Here is a 15,900-nt window from a genome sequence, read left to right as displayed (position 1 = left end):
CAATAAGTGATAGCTGCATGTGATCTCGAAGTTCCAAGTAAGCCACCTCAGGTAGGAATGCAGCAGTGTGACTGTTGTTACCGCAATGGTCTGTGGGGTCTGATCTACTCAGTGACATTAGGATACCCTTCAGCCATAGGACTTTACAGTTTAAGGAATGTAGAGTTTCTGTACTCTCTTGTTTAGTGTAGATACTCTGATAGAATTTTACTGTAATTTAGTGTAGTATCACTGATGCAAAAAAAAAAATACGATGGAAGTTTGTACTAACTCAAACAAGAGTATTGAAGTAAAAGCTTTATTTGTTAGTCCTTACAAATGCAGGCACCATTAGTTTTCTCAGGCTGTTGTACAAAGAGGAAGACTGATACCTGGACTAAAGAAAGGAAATGGAACCCAGAAGGTCTAAGGTCTCTTACTGGGTCTCAGTGGAATAGGTTGCCCTAACTTCTCTGAGTATCCGTGGATGGCATAGAGAAGTAAAATCCTATTAATTGTCTAGCCTAAAACTGCAGAAATTTGGACTCACAAACAATCTTTAGTTTGGACTATTTACCCCGAGGTTACTTTGCAGTAAAATCAGTTGGGAAGGCAGAGTAGAGGGAGAGGTGTTAGCAGTGTGTAAGTCCATGATTCCCTGTTAGAATAGGTAGGCAACGTGGAAGGTTGCATGCAGAGAGGGATCCAGCAGCTCTCAAATGTTCAGTCTCTTATGTTTCCTTCCCTCTTGCAAAAAAAAATGAGCTCAGTTCCAGAAAGAGAAATCATGAGTCTGCAGGCTTTGGGGTGGTACAGACCTCCATGTGCTCAGGAGTTATATTTTCCAGGCCTTGGAACATCCAGTACCTTGACTGGGTGTCCAGAAGTTCTGGACAAATAGCCAGTTGTTTTTCTTCTTGGCCTAACAGTTTAAGTAGGGAAAATAAAAATGTTTCCAAGGAAACCTCAATGTATCTTAGCTCAAAGTGACTTGTTATGCTCCTCCAGCTGTTTTACCCCTCAGACAGGGCAGCCTGGAAGGTTGAAGATAGCCTTAAGAGAATTGACTATAGTTGCCTTAGAAGTTGCAAGTTTTTATGTATTTTAAGCCTTTAGGTAACCTCCTTGGCCAGCTGAAGCAGTCATTCCCTTAGTAAGTGATTTACAGGCCATTTTACAGTTCCAGAATGGTCTAAAGGACCAAGTGAAAATCTGATCTGTAAAGCTCAGTTTTAACTTTCCTTAAGAATGGAGGAAAGACTACTTTTCTGTGTTGCAGGGTGCAGTGGTTCAAAGTGTAGTGAAATCCTCAGGGGCAGAACTTCTGAGTGCAGGTAGTGTCAGCCATGTTACACATTGCTGATGTGAGTCACCTGTGGTGCACAGGGGGCATATTTCTCTGTGGCTGTCAAAATAATCTCATTTTCTTCTCATTTGCACATGTTGTACATTCCTTCAGCAGTGGGAGACCCTCTTGTATGTGTATATACTCTTGTATGTACTTGAGTGTCTTCTCCTTCTTTAGCCTGTCTCGCAGCAGGTCATGAGAGCAAGTGCCCAGGGTTCAGTGGGAAATTCTGGTCTGAATGACAGAACAACTGATTTTGTAGAAGAATCCTTGTGACAGCAGTGCAAATTAGCCAGTCAAAGTATGGGTTTATGTTAAACTCTTTAACTTTACAGATATATTTCTCAGATTGTTAATTATTTCAACATTCGTTGAGAGACCTCCATCATGATGCATTCTTCCTTCAAATATTTTTCAAAACAATTTTAGTTACTTTAGAACTTGGACTTTGTACCTCTACAGCTGACCTAGAAACATATTTCTCCAGCTGTTCTGATGTTTGCTTTGTTTTGCTTTGTTTTCTGGTCTAGCACACTGCTTCAGATTTGGCTCAAACCAAATAAAGAATTCTCAAACCATGATAAAGAATATTGGGAATTAAATAGAGGAGGTCATGCCATTTCAGCACTTCAAGGAACTGTTTGCCTCAGAAAGTACTCTTATACTGAAAAGTTTTATTTTTGTGGGAAGATGGAGAGGACAAGCAGCAGGATAATTTTTTCTATCAGGAATTTTAAATAAATTAATGTTATTTTGATTTTACTTCCTCATGCTCTTATCATCTCAGTTAGAGTTTTCTCCCTCCCTCCTTGGCCCTGCTCTTCATACCCATCAATAATGCCCCTTTCCCCTTGTCTCTTCATTTTAACAAAAATCCTGGACAAGGAACTGAAAAACAACATCAGCCCAGTAATTCCACAAATTTTCCAATTCCTCTCATCTTCTGACACTATAGCACCATGTCTGCTGCTTATCACTCAGTTTCCTCTGTCTGCATGTCATAACTTTTTCTTTGCAGGATGCCCGTTATACTTCCTGGACAAATGAGCTCTCCAAGACTCAAATGTTCTCATGTGTGCTCAGTCCTCAGCTGACCTCTAAGTAGCCAGCATATCTCTGGGAATTTTTGTCCTCAGCAAACAGGAGAAAAGTTTATTCTTAATCGCCATCCTGAAATCAAATACTAAATTATGTTGTTAATTATGAGTTGCAATTTTGTCTCTCACTGTTGTGCTGAAATCCCTTAAGTCTCTGTACTGTCCTTTTATGTTTTTTGAACATTGTTAATTTTATTTTTTTTTTTGCAATCCTTTGAAAATTGCTGTATTTTGAGTTTCTAAAGCAGGTGCCATGTTGTCCAAACTTGTAAAACTTCTTTTTTTCACAGTTTCACGCTAAACTTTTATTCATCCACTATTCCCACAGTTTTTTGACAGGATGAAGTATTTCTGCTCGTTTCACATCAGGCCTTGAAAGGACAGCTTTGGTTACTTCCTGCATGGAACCAGTGGCTTTTGGTTTGCTTGATTTGCTCTTTCCAGGGATTGACATGCATTCATTTTTCCCCCTCTCCCTTCGTGTAGGTTTTGCATCCTTTATTCAGATAATGTTCCTGTTGGTTTCACTGAGTGTGCAAATATAGCTGAGTGTATAATAGCTGCAATATTGATCTAGAGTGTGGATAGGTTTTCTGCTTCTAAATTTATCTGATTTAAATACATTTGGAGCTGTAAGGAGAGGGACAGCACAGGTGTCCTATACAGCATTTAAATAGAATCAAAAGGATGAACAAATATACAAATACAATTTTGTGTTTAGCTTCTTGGGAAGACCCTGCCTCTGAACCACCCTGAAATTCAAGTCCAAGTGGCAAACTGGTCTCCAAAACCTGCTGTTCTGTGTGGTATATTAGAAGAGTGGTATTCACCATTCATACACTAGTTGACCAAACAGTGATATTTGTGGTTTTCAGAAATTTAGTTGCTGATTTGAGCTGTTAGATTTTCTTCTGGGACTTAGCAGCATCTCTGGAGGAATGCAGGTAGGTTTTATTGAAGGAAAAGTGACCTCCTGTTACCAGGGGAATAAATCTGCTATGAAGAGTGCTATCCAGAAAAAAAGGTTTAACTAATATTTAAAGAGTGCTTTTGTGTTATGCCACACTCAGCCCCTGCCAATTTATTATTGAACCTAATATTGAAACTATTATTTAAATTTATTGAATATAAATATTTCTTTATTTATAATAATCCTTCTGTCAAGTGCCAACATGAACTCTTTGCTGTCACATCTAGCTTCTTGCCACTTACCAGGTTCCTTGAGCACAGAAATGGGATATGTGAGTTACTTGAAGAAGGAGCTTCAGTTGTGTGGTTGCTGATTAGTTTTTCTTCTTCCACAGGGAGAAAGAGGCTTGCCAGGACTGCAGGGTGTGATTGGGTTTCCTGGAATGCAAGGACCTGAAGGTCCTCCTGGGCCACCGGGGCTTAAGGTAAGAACTTCAGCTTTAGTATTCAAAACAATCAGATTTCCCTAAATTGTTGTCCCAAAAAAAGATAAAGCTTTCTCTTTTACATTTCAGGGTGATACTGGAGAACCAGGACTGCCAGGAACAAAGGGAACAAGAGTGAGTTCTGTACTTTCTTGCAATTTTGATGTCTTTGGGTTTGGCTGCCTTCAAGTGCAAGAGGAAGTCTCTGAGTTAATGAATGACATCAACTTCAGCTGCACAATAATTTCAAAATTCTCACTTTTACCTTTGAAGTTCTTGCTGCATTGAATAGCCAGTACCTTTATTAATTTGTGTTGTTACCTGATACTTGTCACTGTGCCAACAGCACTGGTTTTAGTATGCCTCTGATAGCTTCCTGACATACCAAAAGGCTTTTTTCCAGCTTCAGAATGAACCAACCTTATTTCCTCTTGCAAAATCTCCTTTATATTTGCCATCTACCTTTGAAGCACTCCAGCAGAGAAGCTGACACAGTCATGAGCACATATGTGCTGAAAAGATACAGAGCAAATTAAAGCCAGGGACAAAGATTTCTTAACTTTGCTAGAAGAGGCTCTGAATATCTGTGATCTTCCTGTTGTCATTTCTATTAAATGGGGCACTTATATAGCACTTCTTTTAGTATATTGTATTGGGGCCCATACCTGCTGGGATTTTTTGAGGTGCCAAGCTCTTTCTGAGAATTTTCACATTTCCTAATGTCATGATGAAAGAGAATTCAAATGACTTGCCCAGTAATGATGCATACATTTTCAGCTATACCCTCTTGCTCATAGATTCTCAAAATACCATTTCAGTTTTGTTCTCCATTTGCCTGCAGTTGCTGCAGCAAATAGAATTTACTGAATTAACTGCAGTTCATGAGGTGTTACAGACAGGATATTCTGCTAGATCAAGAAATCCATATTTCAATCCATGATATTCATGTTGACCTGGGGTATCCTGAATGTTAATGTAAATTGGCACCTCCTGGCAAATGTATTTGTTTGCTGCAGAGTAAGTAAAATGTATTTTAGCAATTATGACGTTTGAAAGAAGCAAATACACTCTCTGAGCTCAGGATTCCCATACATCTTTTCTGCTTCATAATACATGTTTTAGGAAATGCTGCATGGATAAGTAGCATGAAAATGATGGCATGAAAATTATGGGCCAAATTAAATGCCTGATTCATTACACTGAAAAGCTGTTCAAGGAGAAAGAATTATCTCAACCTGGTAGGATTTTTGATAATAAGAATGAATTGATACTCTCGAGAGCATGAAAGACAGAGAAGCATCTTTATAGTGTGTTAACATTATCTTCTGCTATGAAGAGATGCCTACAGTAAATTTCATTTTGGGAACAATGTTTCTGAGAAGGGAACACCTGTGAATTCCCTTTTACCTCTACATGAGGCTCTGATCTAGTTCTTACTGCTTAAAAAGTTAAAGAAATATAAAAGGTTGCTTTCAGTTGTTCATTACTAAGGTGACATATTTAAGAGGTTTTGAAGATTAGAGCTGTTTTGTCAAGGAATTTTAAATGCTACTGATTTTTGTTGTCAGCAGTGGAGATGCAAATTGGGCTGCAGCTTGTCCGTGCTGTTTTGTGGCTTTGTCATTTCAGTTTGTGTTTTTCTCAATTGCAGGGCCCCCCAGGAGTATCAGGCTTCCCAGGAAACCCAGGCCTTCCTGTATGTATTAAATATATGTGTTTTTACAAGGAATATCAAACTTCTAGGTGTGACATCTGATCTGGATTATTCCTAATATTGCTAATTTCTTTACTTTCTCTTCATGTAGGGCATTCCTGGACAAGATGGCCCTCCTGGTCCACCTGGCATTCCAGGATGTAATGGCACAAAGGTGACATTTACATATGTTTATAACAGCATCTTTGTGTTGAAATTAAAAAACCCCTCAAGCATATGTTCCCTAAACAAAACCAATTTTTCTGTTCCCCTTAGGGTGAAAGAGGTCCAGTAGGTCCCCCAGGTTTACCAGGACTGACTGGAAGTATAGTAAGTAGATTCTTTCCTGCTTGACTCATTTTTTTAAAGGCTGACTCTTGAAATGCAAATATAGCTATAGAAAATCATACTGAGTTTAAGATGTAATATGTACAATATTGAGGAGCAATAACAACAACTATGTCTGTTTTTTTCACAGGGACCTCCAGGACCTCCTGGAATGAAGGTACATTTTACTCTTAGAGTTTTTATATCCTGCTTCTAACAATAAGAATTTGTGCGATCTCTACACCCTTTAAGACTAGCAGCAGGCTTTACTTAAGGACTGAAAAGTTGTCTTGCCTTGTTTCACTTTGTACTCTGTTTTGCAGCCCCACTAAATAAAGACAGTGGGGTGACCTCCTCACTTTATAACAATTGAACATATGTATTGTTCCATGCAGGTCTTAAAAGGGTAAATGTTATAAGGATTACAATAGAAAAGAAGTAGTGCATGTCATTAATGATGTATAAACACTATGGTGGCCACCCAATTGGGTATAAAAATTTAGATAAGTTTTATGAATCAAACATTTTTTATATTGACATTTGATGTATTTAAAAAGTTTCACATGGATGATGTTTGTGGAAGAAGGTTCTGTACCCCACAACATGAGAATCATCCAACACATACTGGACATTTTTCATATAGACAAAAAATCAGACTAAGTAAGTATCTGAGTGCATTTTGTGAACCGAAGAATGAAGCATTGAATGACATCCAAGAGACTTTTGTCTTTTAAATGAACAGATATTATCTGGAACTGTAAGCTAAATATAAGTCTAAAAGAATCTCAAATTTGTAATGACATGACAACCCAAGTTATTAAAATGTCCATTTCTCTTACTCTCACATGGAAAGAACTCATTCATTATAGAAACACTGAAGTACTTAGATGCTTCTTCCCTAGGCATGTATGCATAGGTTCAGAACTGAAATAAAATCACTGACAATATTGTAACTTTTTACAAAAACACAGGAAAAATGGGATTTTTACTCTCAAAAGAAGGGACATAAAGAAATGGATGGCAATCAGAATAATTTTCTAAAGAAGGACTTTCTAAAGTGTATTCCTTTCCTGAAGAAAAAGAACACCTTAAATGGCCTTTATGTCAAAATTAGGTGTAAGCATGAAGATCTCAGCGGGGGAAAGAGATTGTGAGGTCACCACTCCTCTCAGCAGCCAGGCCAGATGATCCAGTTGTGTGGTGACACTGTAGTAGTGATAGATTTCATGGGAAAATCATTCTGACTACCCATTACAATACAGGAAATGAGGTATGAAGATAGTTATGGTACTGAAATCTCTTCAGGCTGCTTCAAACTGCTTTTGGCAATTAAGGACTTAACTTTTAATATCTCTATGAGCTGAATTCTAGCTGAATTAAAAGAAATAAGGTGATTTTTTAAAGTCAGCTTTCCAAATGATTCCAAAGTAGCTAAAACTTTCCTCACCTGGTGGGTTTGAATATATTTGAATTCATGCTCAAGACTTACTGTTTTTCCATTCTTATTATAGGGAGATCCAGGTGAAGTGGTTGGTCTTTTAGCTCCTGGCGTGCTAAAAGGTGAAAAAGGGTTTCCTGGCCAACCTGGACTGCCTGTAAGTAAAAATGATGTTGGAATAGCAGTAAGCTTCAACTAATATTATATCAGTATCATGAAATTACCATATAAGTATCACTTTCTTATGATGACATTTGAATTTTTCATAGGGTCCACCTGGAGCTTCAGGGTTTCAGGGACCAATGGGACCAATGGGCCCTCCAGGAGAGCAAGTAAGTTTCCTTTCATGGTGATTTGCATTTCACTTAGAGATCTTTATTGCTGAAATTTTCTGGAAGGTGTGTGTAGCAGATCTTGGTTGGGATTTGGGAAAGATAAGGTGTGGTTCCAGACTTCATGTTCAGCCTTCTGAGCTCTACCATGGCAGAAATTACTGAGCAACATGGGTCTTCAGTAGCAGCTGCTCCTACAGTCCCCTTCTCTTCTTGCACTGTTGGAGGGTACTTTTGTGGGGGAGAGACTGTAACTCTCCTTGGTCATCCTTTCCGCTCTTCCCCAATTTAATTTATAGAAAATAAGCTACATACCAAGCATCCAGATCAAAATCCAAACTTTTGCTGAGGTTATTCTTGTGGGTAGCATCACTGAGCATTACTGTGGAAGCACATTATCATCTATCTGTTATTATAATAATTAATGAGATATCTCAGATTCACTTTGTTACTTTTTTTTTTTTTATTTTAAATTGTAAATTATGCACAGCAAGAGCAAAATGAAATTACTGGGTTTAATGAAAAGATCTGCCTTTTTGCTGTTTTCATAGAATAAGACATTATTCCACTTAGTGTACTCTCTACATGTGGATGCTAAAATGTATTATCTTGTAGGGTCCCCCAGGGCCACCAGGACTTCCAGGCGAGAAGGTAAGACTCTTTAATACAAATATTAAGTCCATTTGTTTATTTTATTTTCTAATTCCATTTGTTTATTTATTATCTGCATGCCAGATCGTCAAAACTCTGGAAACTAATGGTCTTAAAGGTGTGGGGTTTTTTTTATACTTTGGGACCTATTTCTGTGTCTTAATGAACATCATAGAGATTTTTACCCCTTTTTATTTTTCAAATTGGTCTAGCCCTGTTATCTCACTTAATCAAATCAGTAGTAATTACAGCATTCTCTGGTTATTCGAATTAATTTTAAAGTGTCAACATTTTCACTAAGTGTTGGGTAAAAGAGCATATTGACCATAAACTTATTTGATGAATTTCAATCTGATTTTTCACCAGTTGCTGTGACACAGGGCTTAAAAAACAGCAGGGGAGTTAAGACATGATTATTTATTTATTTATTTATTTCACATATGCATTTAAAAGACATATTCTGACTTTTATATTCTCCCTTAGCATTTGACAAGTACATAATACCTTCATATGTTCATCTACATGTATGTACGCACTGCAAAAAAAAAATGACTAAGTGTGTGTAATTTACATTTTCAGGGCTACATGGGCTTGGGCTTTCAGGGTCCCAAAGGTGAAAAGGTAGGTCTCTGGTAAACTTCTAGAGAACAACTATCAGAAATTTTCTTGATACTTAGTTTTAAATGAAGTAAACTCTTGAAATCAATCAATGGAGAAAATCAATGCTGTGATTTTTGGAAGACTTGAGTAAATCTGTAACTTACACCTAAATGAAAAGTCATGAGCAGCAACATTTTTTAATGTTGATGTTATACCTGACATTAATTTAGGTCACCAGCTGTGCTGGAAAGCTGCTTTAATTTGGCAGATCTTGAAACATTTATTCTGTATATTAGGACTCACCATGAGATTTTTAAAAAATCAACTTAGTTCTAAGGGATGAGATTTAATGTGCTGTTCAGAATGATCAGAATTAATTATTGTAGGACTCTAAGGCCTGTCTGCCTTGTTTTCGTTTGGCCATGCACACATTTGAAGCAGATTTTTCAGTTGTCCCCTTTTATTGTGTTTTGACACAACCAGGAAGAGGTTTCAGAGCACACAGAGTGGTTTACTTTTGAGTGAATCTAAGCCAAGAGATGTGCTCCAGGATCCCATTTATTCTTTTAATCAGCATCAAATGGGAGGTAATACATGTCAGCTTTAATCTGTTACCTCTCACACTGAGAGGTCTAGGCTAAAGTGCCTTATGTTGTGTTTGTGGGAGCCAAGAACTGCATGCATTCAAGGGCTATTCAGTAAATTCATAATGTGTCTGAGCACTTCTCCAGAAGCTTTTCAGAGGGCTTTTGCAGTGTAAGTAAATTATATTACTTAGGTAGGTTTTTTCTTTTTTTTTTTAAACCACCACCTAATTAATGGATTTTGAGTCAATATTCGTACTGGATAGAATCTTTTGCAACATGACACGCTGTTGAAATTAATTTTTTACCATGAAGTTTATTGAAAAATGTTGGAGAAGATGACATAGAAGTGTGTGGAGATTTCCTAGACTCCACAGGTTTTTCTTTAGCAAAAGATAAATGGTATTTTGCTGTGCATTACTGCTTGACAGAAATTTATGGAGTCTGTTCAGAGGTGATTTACTATTAAAGATAGAGCTTGTGCACTATAGAAGGAGGTGAGGCTCTGACCCTGCAATGGACACATGCATACTAAAAAGTCATCCACAGTTATCATCTTGAAGTTGGCCTTTATGGACTTCCATAAAGCTTTTGGAGCACTGTAAACTTTGGGTAACCTTCCTTTAGCTGTTGACTTTCTGTGTCTGACCTCTTCCTTCTAATTTCCTTTTTCCTAAAGGAGGCACTATAAAACTTTGGTACTATTGCTGTAATTATTTGGATAAGTTTGTGATATTTGGTTAATCAGTCTTGACCTTAAGAGTAGATTCAGAGGCCTTTCTTCAGTGCAGTCTCTATTGGTAACTAGTTACACAGTAGTGACTTCTGTAACCCTTTGTCTTGCTGATTTTGTTGAAAAAAGAATTTTTAAAGAGACCATCTAGCTATATTTTTAAAAGCAAGTGGTAGTTCTCTTTAATCTTAGCCATATTTGATCTCAGTGTCATTCTGTTTTCAATGGACAATTCTGGATTTGCTATTGACAGGGAGAACAAGGGGTAAGCGGCCCCCCAGGACCCCCAGGACCAGCACCTCATATGAAAGAAAAAGGGAGTGAAATCATAAAGGGAGAAAAGGTGAGATAATAAATGATTTAACTTCTTGTACTTTTCATTAAAGTATAATCTATAGGAATTAGCAAATAGAAGTGACACAGGAAAAAGAAAATACAAAGTCACCTAGAGCAAACTTTTCAAAAATTTCTGTTTGGTTTACTTTATGGAGGAGTTTTAGTATTCATTCTAGAAGTCTCTCTAAAAATACACAACAGATGGTAAATGCATCAATAATTGCATAAATAAGTAAGCAGCAAATGACTTTCTGAGGAAGGAGGATCGATAAGGATGGGATATTGTAAAAATATTCAGAAGGTTTGAATTAAGTAGCATATACTCAACTTTTCATACACACATTTGTGAAATCTTAATAATGAATTTTTCAATTACTGAATTAAGCAGTCAAAGCAGTATATATCAGTAAAATAAACTAGCTTAATTCAGATTCACATTTGATGTTTATCTAAATTCTTGCACATTATACCATTAGGCATAGTTCTTGAAATGGAGAACAGGATTAAATGTGCTTTTGCTGAAATGAAGAATTATTTGCAACCTGAATGAATAATGTTTAAGTTTTTGTTTACTAATTTACATTTTTTAAATAATTTCATTAGGGTGATCCAGGCCAAAAGGGCGAACAGGGAATCCCAGTGAGTATTGAGTTAATTTTTTTGCTACAATAAAAATTGTAAAGACTCTGATAATACCACTGAATATCTTTATACCTATTAGTTAAAAGCAAATTTACTTTGGAATTTGGCAGTATTTTAATCTCATGAGTGTTTATTTTCCAGGGATTGCCAGGTTCAGGTTTCAAAGGAGACAAGGGTGAGCCTGGGCAGCCTGGTCCACGTGTAAGTATACTCAATTTTATCAATATCATAATTGCAGTTAGTGTATTCTTTCCATTAGGTAACTAAACTTAGTAACCATTAGTTAAACAGCAAATTTGCTATATTTCATACAAGCAAGTTTTGCTGTAGGACAGGTGTACAATCAAGGTAGTAGTAACATACAGTAATGTTAGTATGTACTATTTCAGTTAACTAAAGACATTTAACAGTGGCTTCCAGTGCTGAAGGTGAAGGCAAAACTCCCATTAATCCAAATGGAAGAAAGATCTTCAGTCATTCCAGAATGGAAGAAAATGCAAAGAAAAAGAATCACTCTGTAGGAGTGCTAAATGGAACGTGTTGAATTTATTTCAAATACTCTCATGTGCAGTTGACAAAATAAGCCTGCTTAGCCTGGAGGTGGAGATTTATACAAAGAAAATGAAAGGAGCAAAAAATTCAGGTGACTGGAATCCTTTTGCTTGCTGGTTTCTAGCCTGGCTGTAGATGCTTGAGGACATAAGGTCTGTTACATTTGTCTGATCTGACCCATATCGTAGTTTCATCCATAGAACTTCTCCATGAGTCATGCTGTATCTTTCATAGCTGAGCAGGTAGCAAAACTTTACTTTTTTTTACATTCAAATGTATCTAAAGTATTCTGAGTAATTCTGTGTTTCTTGAGGTGTGGGTCTTGATAAACAATTAGGCCCAGCACACCTATAGGCATTCACTTGTACTTCCATCTGAAAAAGAAAAATCTCCCTTTCTACTATGTTTCAAAGACAGATGTTCTATTAACTTTTCAGTAAATTTATGTGATGGGATTATTTTTCTATCATATATGTATTTTTACTCTTATTGTAAATGCAGGCTTGAGGAATGGAGACATGTTGGCTTAGAACTTTTTGAAGAAACCAGAGCATCTGAATTTATCAAAAGTAGAATTTTCAGTTTCTGAAGAGCTCCCTGAACTAAGTTTCTAAGATATTTTATATATAATTGTTAAGGAAACCATATCTACTTCTGAAATTAAGCTAAGCCTTGAAAGATGATCAGATGTTACAGTCTGATGTTCTAGTTCATAGAAACTAAACTATATGAGTAATTCTGATCAAAGTGTATATTTGACGACTCTCTTGACTTTGCAGATCAAAATTTTAATTAATCATTAAAAACTACTTGTAACCCTTCATTATAAGAGACCATAGCTGCACACCTCAATGGTGGTGGCCTGCTCACATTTGTTCTATCATTTTTGTCCTTCGATTGCATTAAGACAAAATCTTTATGCCTAAACTGATGAGATTATTTTTATACTGAATTACATGCACTGTTACTTTGTATATTAAGTGCCTGCATTTCCTTGGGTTTATGGGACAAATTCATATTGCTTATGCTACACATACAATCTAAGCACTGGGACACCCAATGAAAGCCAGCCACCACAGGGTCAGGAAACAAGCTGATGTCCCAGTCCTTTTATGGTGCAGAGCAAGGGAAAATGCTGAAAAGTAGGTTTGCCCATCCAAATAATTTATCACATAACTGTTAACTGCTTCAAGGCAATCTTATCCCCTCTGTAGGTTGACACAGTGGACTAATAGTTGTAATTTTAGTCTGGAGGAGGGAATTTTGACTTCTAGTGTATTATCTGCCTTATGATTTGAATTTCAATGTGAGGGAAGTGGATTTACCACTACATTATCACACAATCGGATAGAGGACCACACTCCAACACTTCTGCTGAAACTGAACCAACAAACATCCATGCAGAAATGTCTTGTGAAGCTGAGGAGCCTATAATATAGAAAGGGATTGTTGTGAAGGAAAAAGATGGATCTGATTCCAGTTTCTTGTGCTGTAGATATATTTTGTCTTGAAGACTCTGTGACAGGGAAATCTATGTTATTTCTGAATCTAGGAATGGATTTGCAGGATTTTATTTAATTTGCATCTTGGAGGGTGTTGGGTAATACAAGCACTAGGCGTAGTCACCATTTGTACCTTCTGTTCTTTTAGCTGAATTAGCACACTTTGATTAATGCATTGCAATAGTGATAATTTTGTTCTAGTATCCCACCCACTGTGTTCAGAAATTTAATGTATGTGGTTGTCTGTTAAAACAGAGTGGAACTTGGTGTTTTACAGGGCAAGCCTGGAAAAGATGGTGAACCAGGACTGAAAGGAGAACCTGTATGTATTTTACTCATTTTCCAGTAATGTTTCTTATATTCAAAACAAAGAACTGTCTGTGTATTATAGATAGTTGATATTTTCTGGCCTTCTGAATTGTTTATTTGAAGTAGTTGCTTTCAGTGAATTTGTGACTTCTACAGTTTTTAAACTTCGCTGCTGCCACAGCTAAGATCCACCTATATTTGTCTCTTCTGGTTGCACTGCCTTCTCCACACAGGGTTTGCCTGGAGGGTTTGGGATTCCAGGACGGCCTGGGGAGCCTGGCACAAAGGTGAGTAGTAGCAGCTTTTGCTTCCCTTCACACAGAATGAGCTTACAGCTTTTGTGGTGTGTTCATTGATTGCATTAAGGCAGTGAATGCACATAAAGCAATATTAATTGAATATTGCTTAGCTGTATTCAGAGACAGTGAGAAGTCAAAATGAAGGTATCCCCAGTTTAGATCAAATCTGTGTTGATTAATGCAGGCTTTATTTTCACAAGCTCTTTGTCCAGCCAGCATAGGTGTAAGTGTACTTCCCTAAAACCTCCAATTTCTCCTCAAATAGTTCAAACCAGTACAGGCTTGCAAACTAATTACTACTGCTGGCTATTATAGCATTCCAGGTACTCACCATATGGGTGTTGTTTAAATCTGTATCAAAGTGTTCATTTGTTGAGGAAATCTGATTTTGTTGGAAAAAAATATGATCTGGATTTAAGACATAAATTCTATTTTGATTTAGGGTGACAAAGGGGAGCGAGGTTATCCAGGACCTCCAGGAAGAGTAAGTAAAATAAATTTTTATTTATTTTTAGACATAAAATAAAATAAAAATAAATTTTGTGAAAGTCAAAGTGCTCAAACAATGAAGAAAAAAAGAGTTACTAGGTATAGTCTGATCTTGTTCTCTTCAGTTGTGTCCATATTTTTCCTTAATGGAAGCAAAAGTTGGATGCAGTTCTTTAAAGTATGTTTGAAATGTGGGAAAGGAACCCTCAAAGAATATGAATTTCAAGTGTTTTGGACTGTGAATATTATAAGCATTGGTATTCGGTGCACGTATCCAAAAGACAGTTCAAAAGAGTAAATCTGCCAGTTTTAGGGCTGTGGTTTAACCCAGTGGGAGCTAAGCACCAGACAGATGCTCACACACTCACTGTCCCTCCTCAGCATGGGATGGGAAGCAGAATTTGAAAAAGGTAAAATTCATGAGATAAGAACAAGTTATTAATAAAAATAAAGTTACTAATAGTAGTAGTAGTAATCATGAAGAAATGGGAGTTAAGAAGAAGAGAGAGGGAGGAATAAAACCTGAGGAAGACAAGTGATGCACAGTGTAATTGCTCACCACTTGCTGACTAATGTCCACTGAGTCCCTGAGCAGAAATTGGCCATTACACACAAGAAGAAACCAGGTGAACAATTCATAATTTTTGTAACACTTCAAATAAAAATGGGATTAGTCAGGAACAGATAGATTGGTGGCTCTGCTTCCCAACTATGAGAACAAATGCCCAACATCTGCTAATTTGGTTGGGAACATTGTGCGTACCTCCTGAATATTGTATTGTAAATATTAGCATCCTATATATTGAGCTCAATGTTAGCAAAAATTGGCTACATAATATTTTAAAATAAAAGGTAATACAAACTTAATGGATTAGTTCTTAGACCATGTTAAGGTTTTCTGGCATCATTCTTTTTGAGGAAGATGCTATATAAGCTCTCCACTTAATCCTTGAATTGATATGAAAGCATTTGAGTAGAATAGGAAATATTTATTTTCTCTGGTAATTCCTCAGCAGCTGCAATCCTCTCTCTTGCTGAAATGGCAAGTATAATCAAAACTGCTGAAAATTGTCAGTAAAACTAAGATGGCCTCTGTACCATCAGATGAAGATGGGGGAGATGTGATGGCTCAGTTGCATGTTTCTAGTCTTTGTCCTGTGTTTTAGATTATAGATGCTGGACCAATAGATACCTTTGGTGAAAAAGGAGACCCTGGAGTTTCAGGTTTGCCTGGACTGAAGGGTCAAAAAGGTGAAAAAGGTATGTATTTTGTCTTGTCTTTTTAATTGAGTTAGACTTTTAGTTTTCTCACTAAAGGAAATTAAAATTGTACTATCTGTGCTCAGGAGCTTTGTTTGACAGTGTAATGTTCCAGTTATTTAATTGTTTTCAGGTTATTATATTTTCCGGTAGCTTGTAAGACACCTCTGGTTCTCAACATAGCTAAGATTGTCTTTCAGTTATAGATGAAAAAATTATAACTGTTATTAAAAAAAACTGTTACAAAAATTACAACTGTTATAAAAAATTATAAACTGTTTTTATGGCAGCTAAATAATTCAGTGAGATTATATAAGAAGTATGGAAATCAACAT

General features: G+C 36.7%; 1 protein-coding gene across 2 annotated transcripts in view; it reads left to right on the top strand.

Moving 5' to 3' along the window:
• COL4A1 (collagen type IV alpha 1 chain) overlaps nt 1–15,900 on the top strand; it is a 118,422-nt gene that overhangs the window by 62,338 nt on the left and 40,184 nt on the right. For both annotated transcript variants that reach the window (XM_077173312.1, XM_077173313.1), the window contains exons 3-19: nt 3,729–3,818; nt 3,909–3,953; nt 5,470–5,514; nt 5,624–5,686; nt 5,788–5,841; nt 5,990–6,016; nt 7,350–7,433; nt 7,546–7,608; nt 8,224–8,259; nt 8,839–8,880; nt 10,430–10,519; nt 11,116–11,151; nt 11,296–11,355; nt 13,486–13,530; nt 13,751–13,804; nt 14,259–14,300; nt 15,472–15,565. In XM_077173312.1, coding sequence (XP_077029427.1) covers nt 3,729–3,818; nt 3,909–3,953; nt 5,470–5,514; nt 5,624–5,686; nt 5,788–5,841; nt 5,990–6,016; nt 7,350–7,433; nt 7,546–7,608; nt 8,224–8,259; nt 8,839–8,880; nt 10,430–10,519; nt 11,116–11,151; nt 11,296–11,355; nt 13,486–13,530; nt 13,751–13,804; nt 14,259–14,300; nt 15,472–15,565 — 970 coding nt within the window. The remainder of the gene's footprint in view (nt 1–3,728; nt 3,819–3,908; nt 3,954–5,469; nt 5,515–5,623; nt 5,687–5,787; nt 5,842–5,989; nt 6,017–7,349; nt 7,434–7,545; nt 7,609–8,223; nt 8,260–8,838; nt 8,881–10,429; nt 10,520–11,115; nt 11,152–11,295; nt 11,356–13,485; nt 13,531–13,750; nt 13,805–14,258; nt 14,301–15,471; nt 15,566–15,900) is intronic.

This window comes from Agelaius phoeniceus, chromosome 2 (assembly GCF_051311805.1).
Source record: "Agelaius phoeniceus isolate bAgePho1 chromosome 2, bAgePho1.hap1, whole genome shotgun sequence".
Lineage (NCBI taxonomy): Eukaryota > Metazoa > Chordata > Aves > Passeriformes > Icteridae > Agelaius > Agelaius phoeniceus.
The sequence above is the reverse complement of the archived record's forward strand: the minus strand, read 5'-3'. Positions and strand labels throughout refer to the sequence as shown.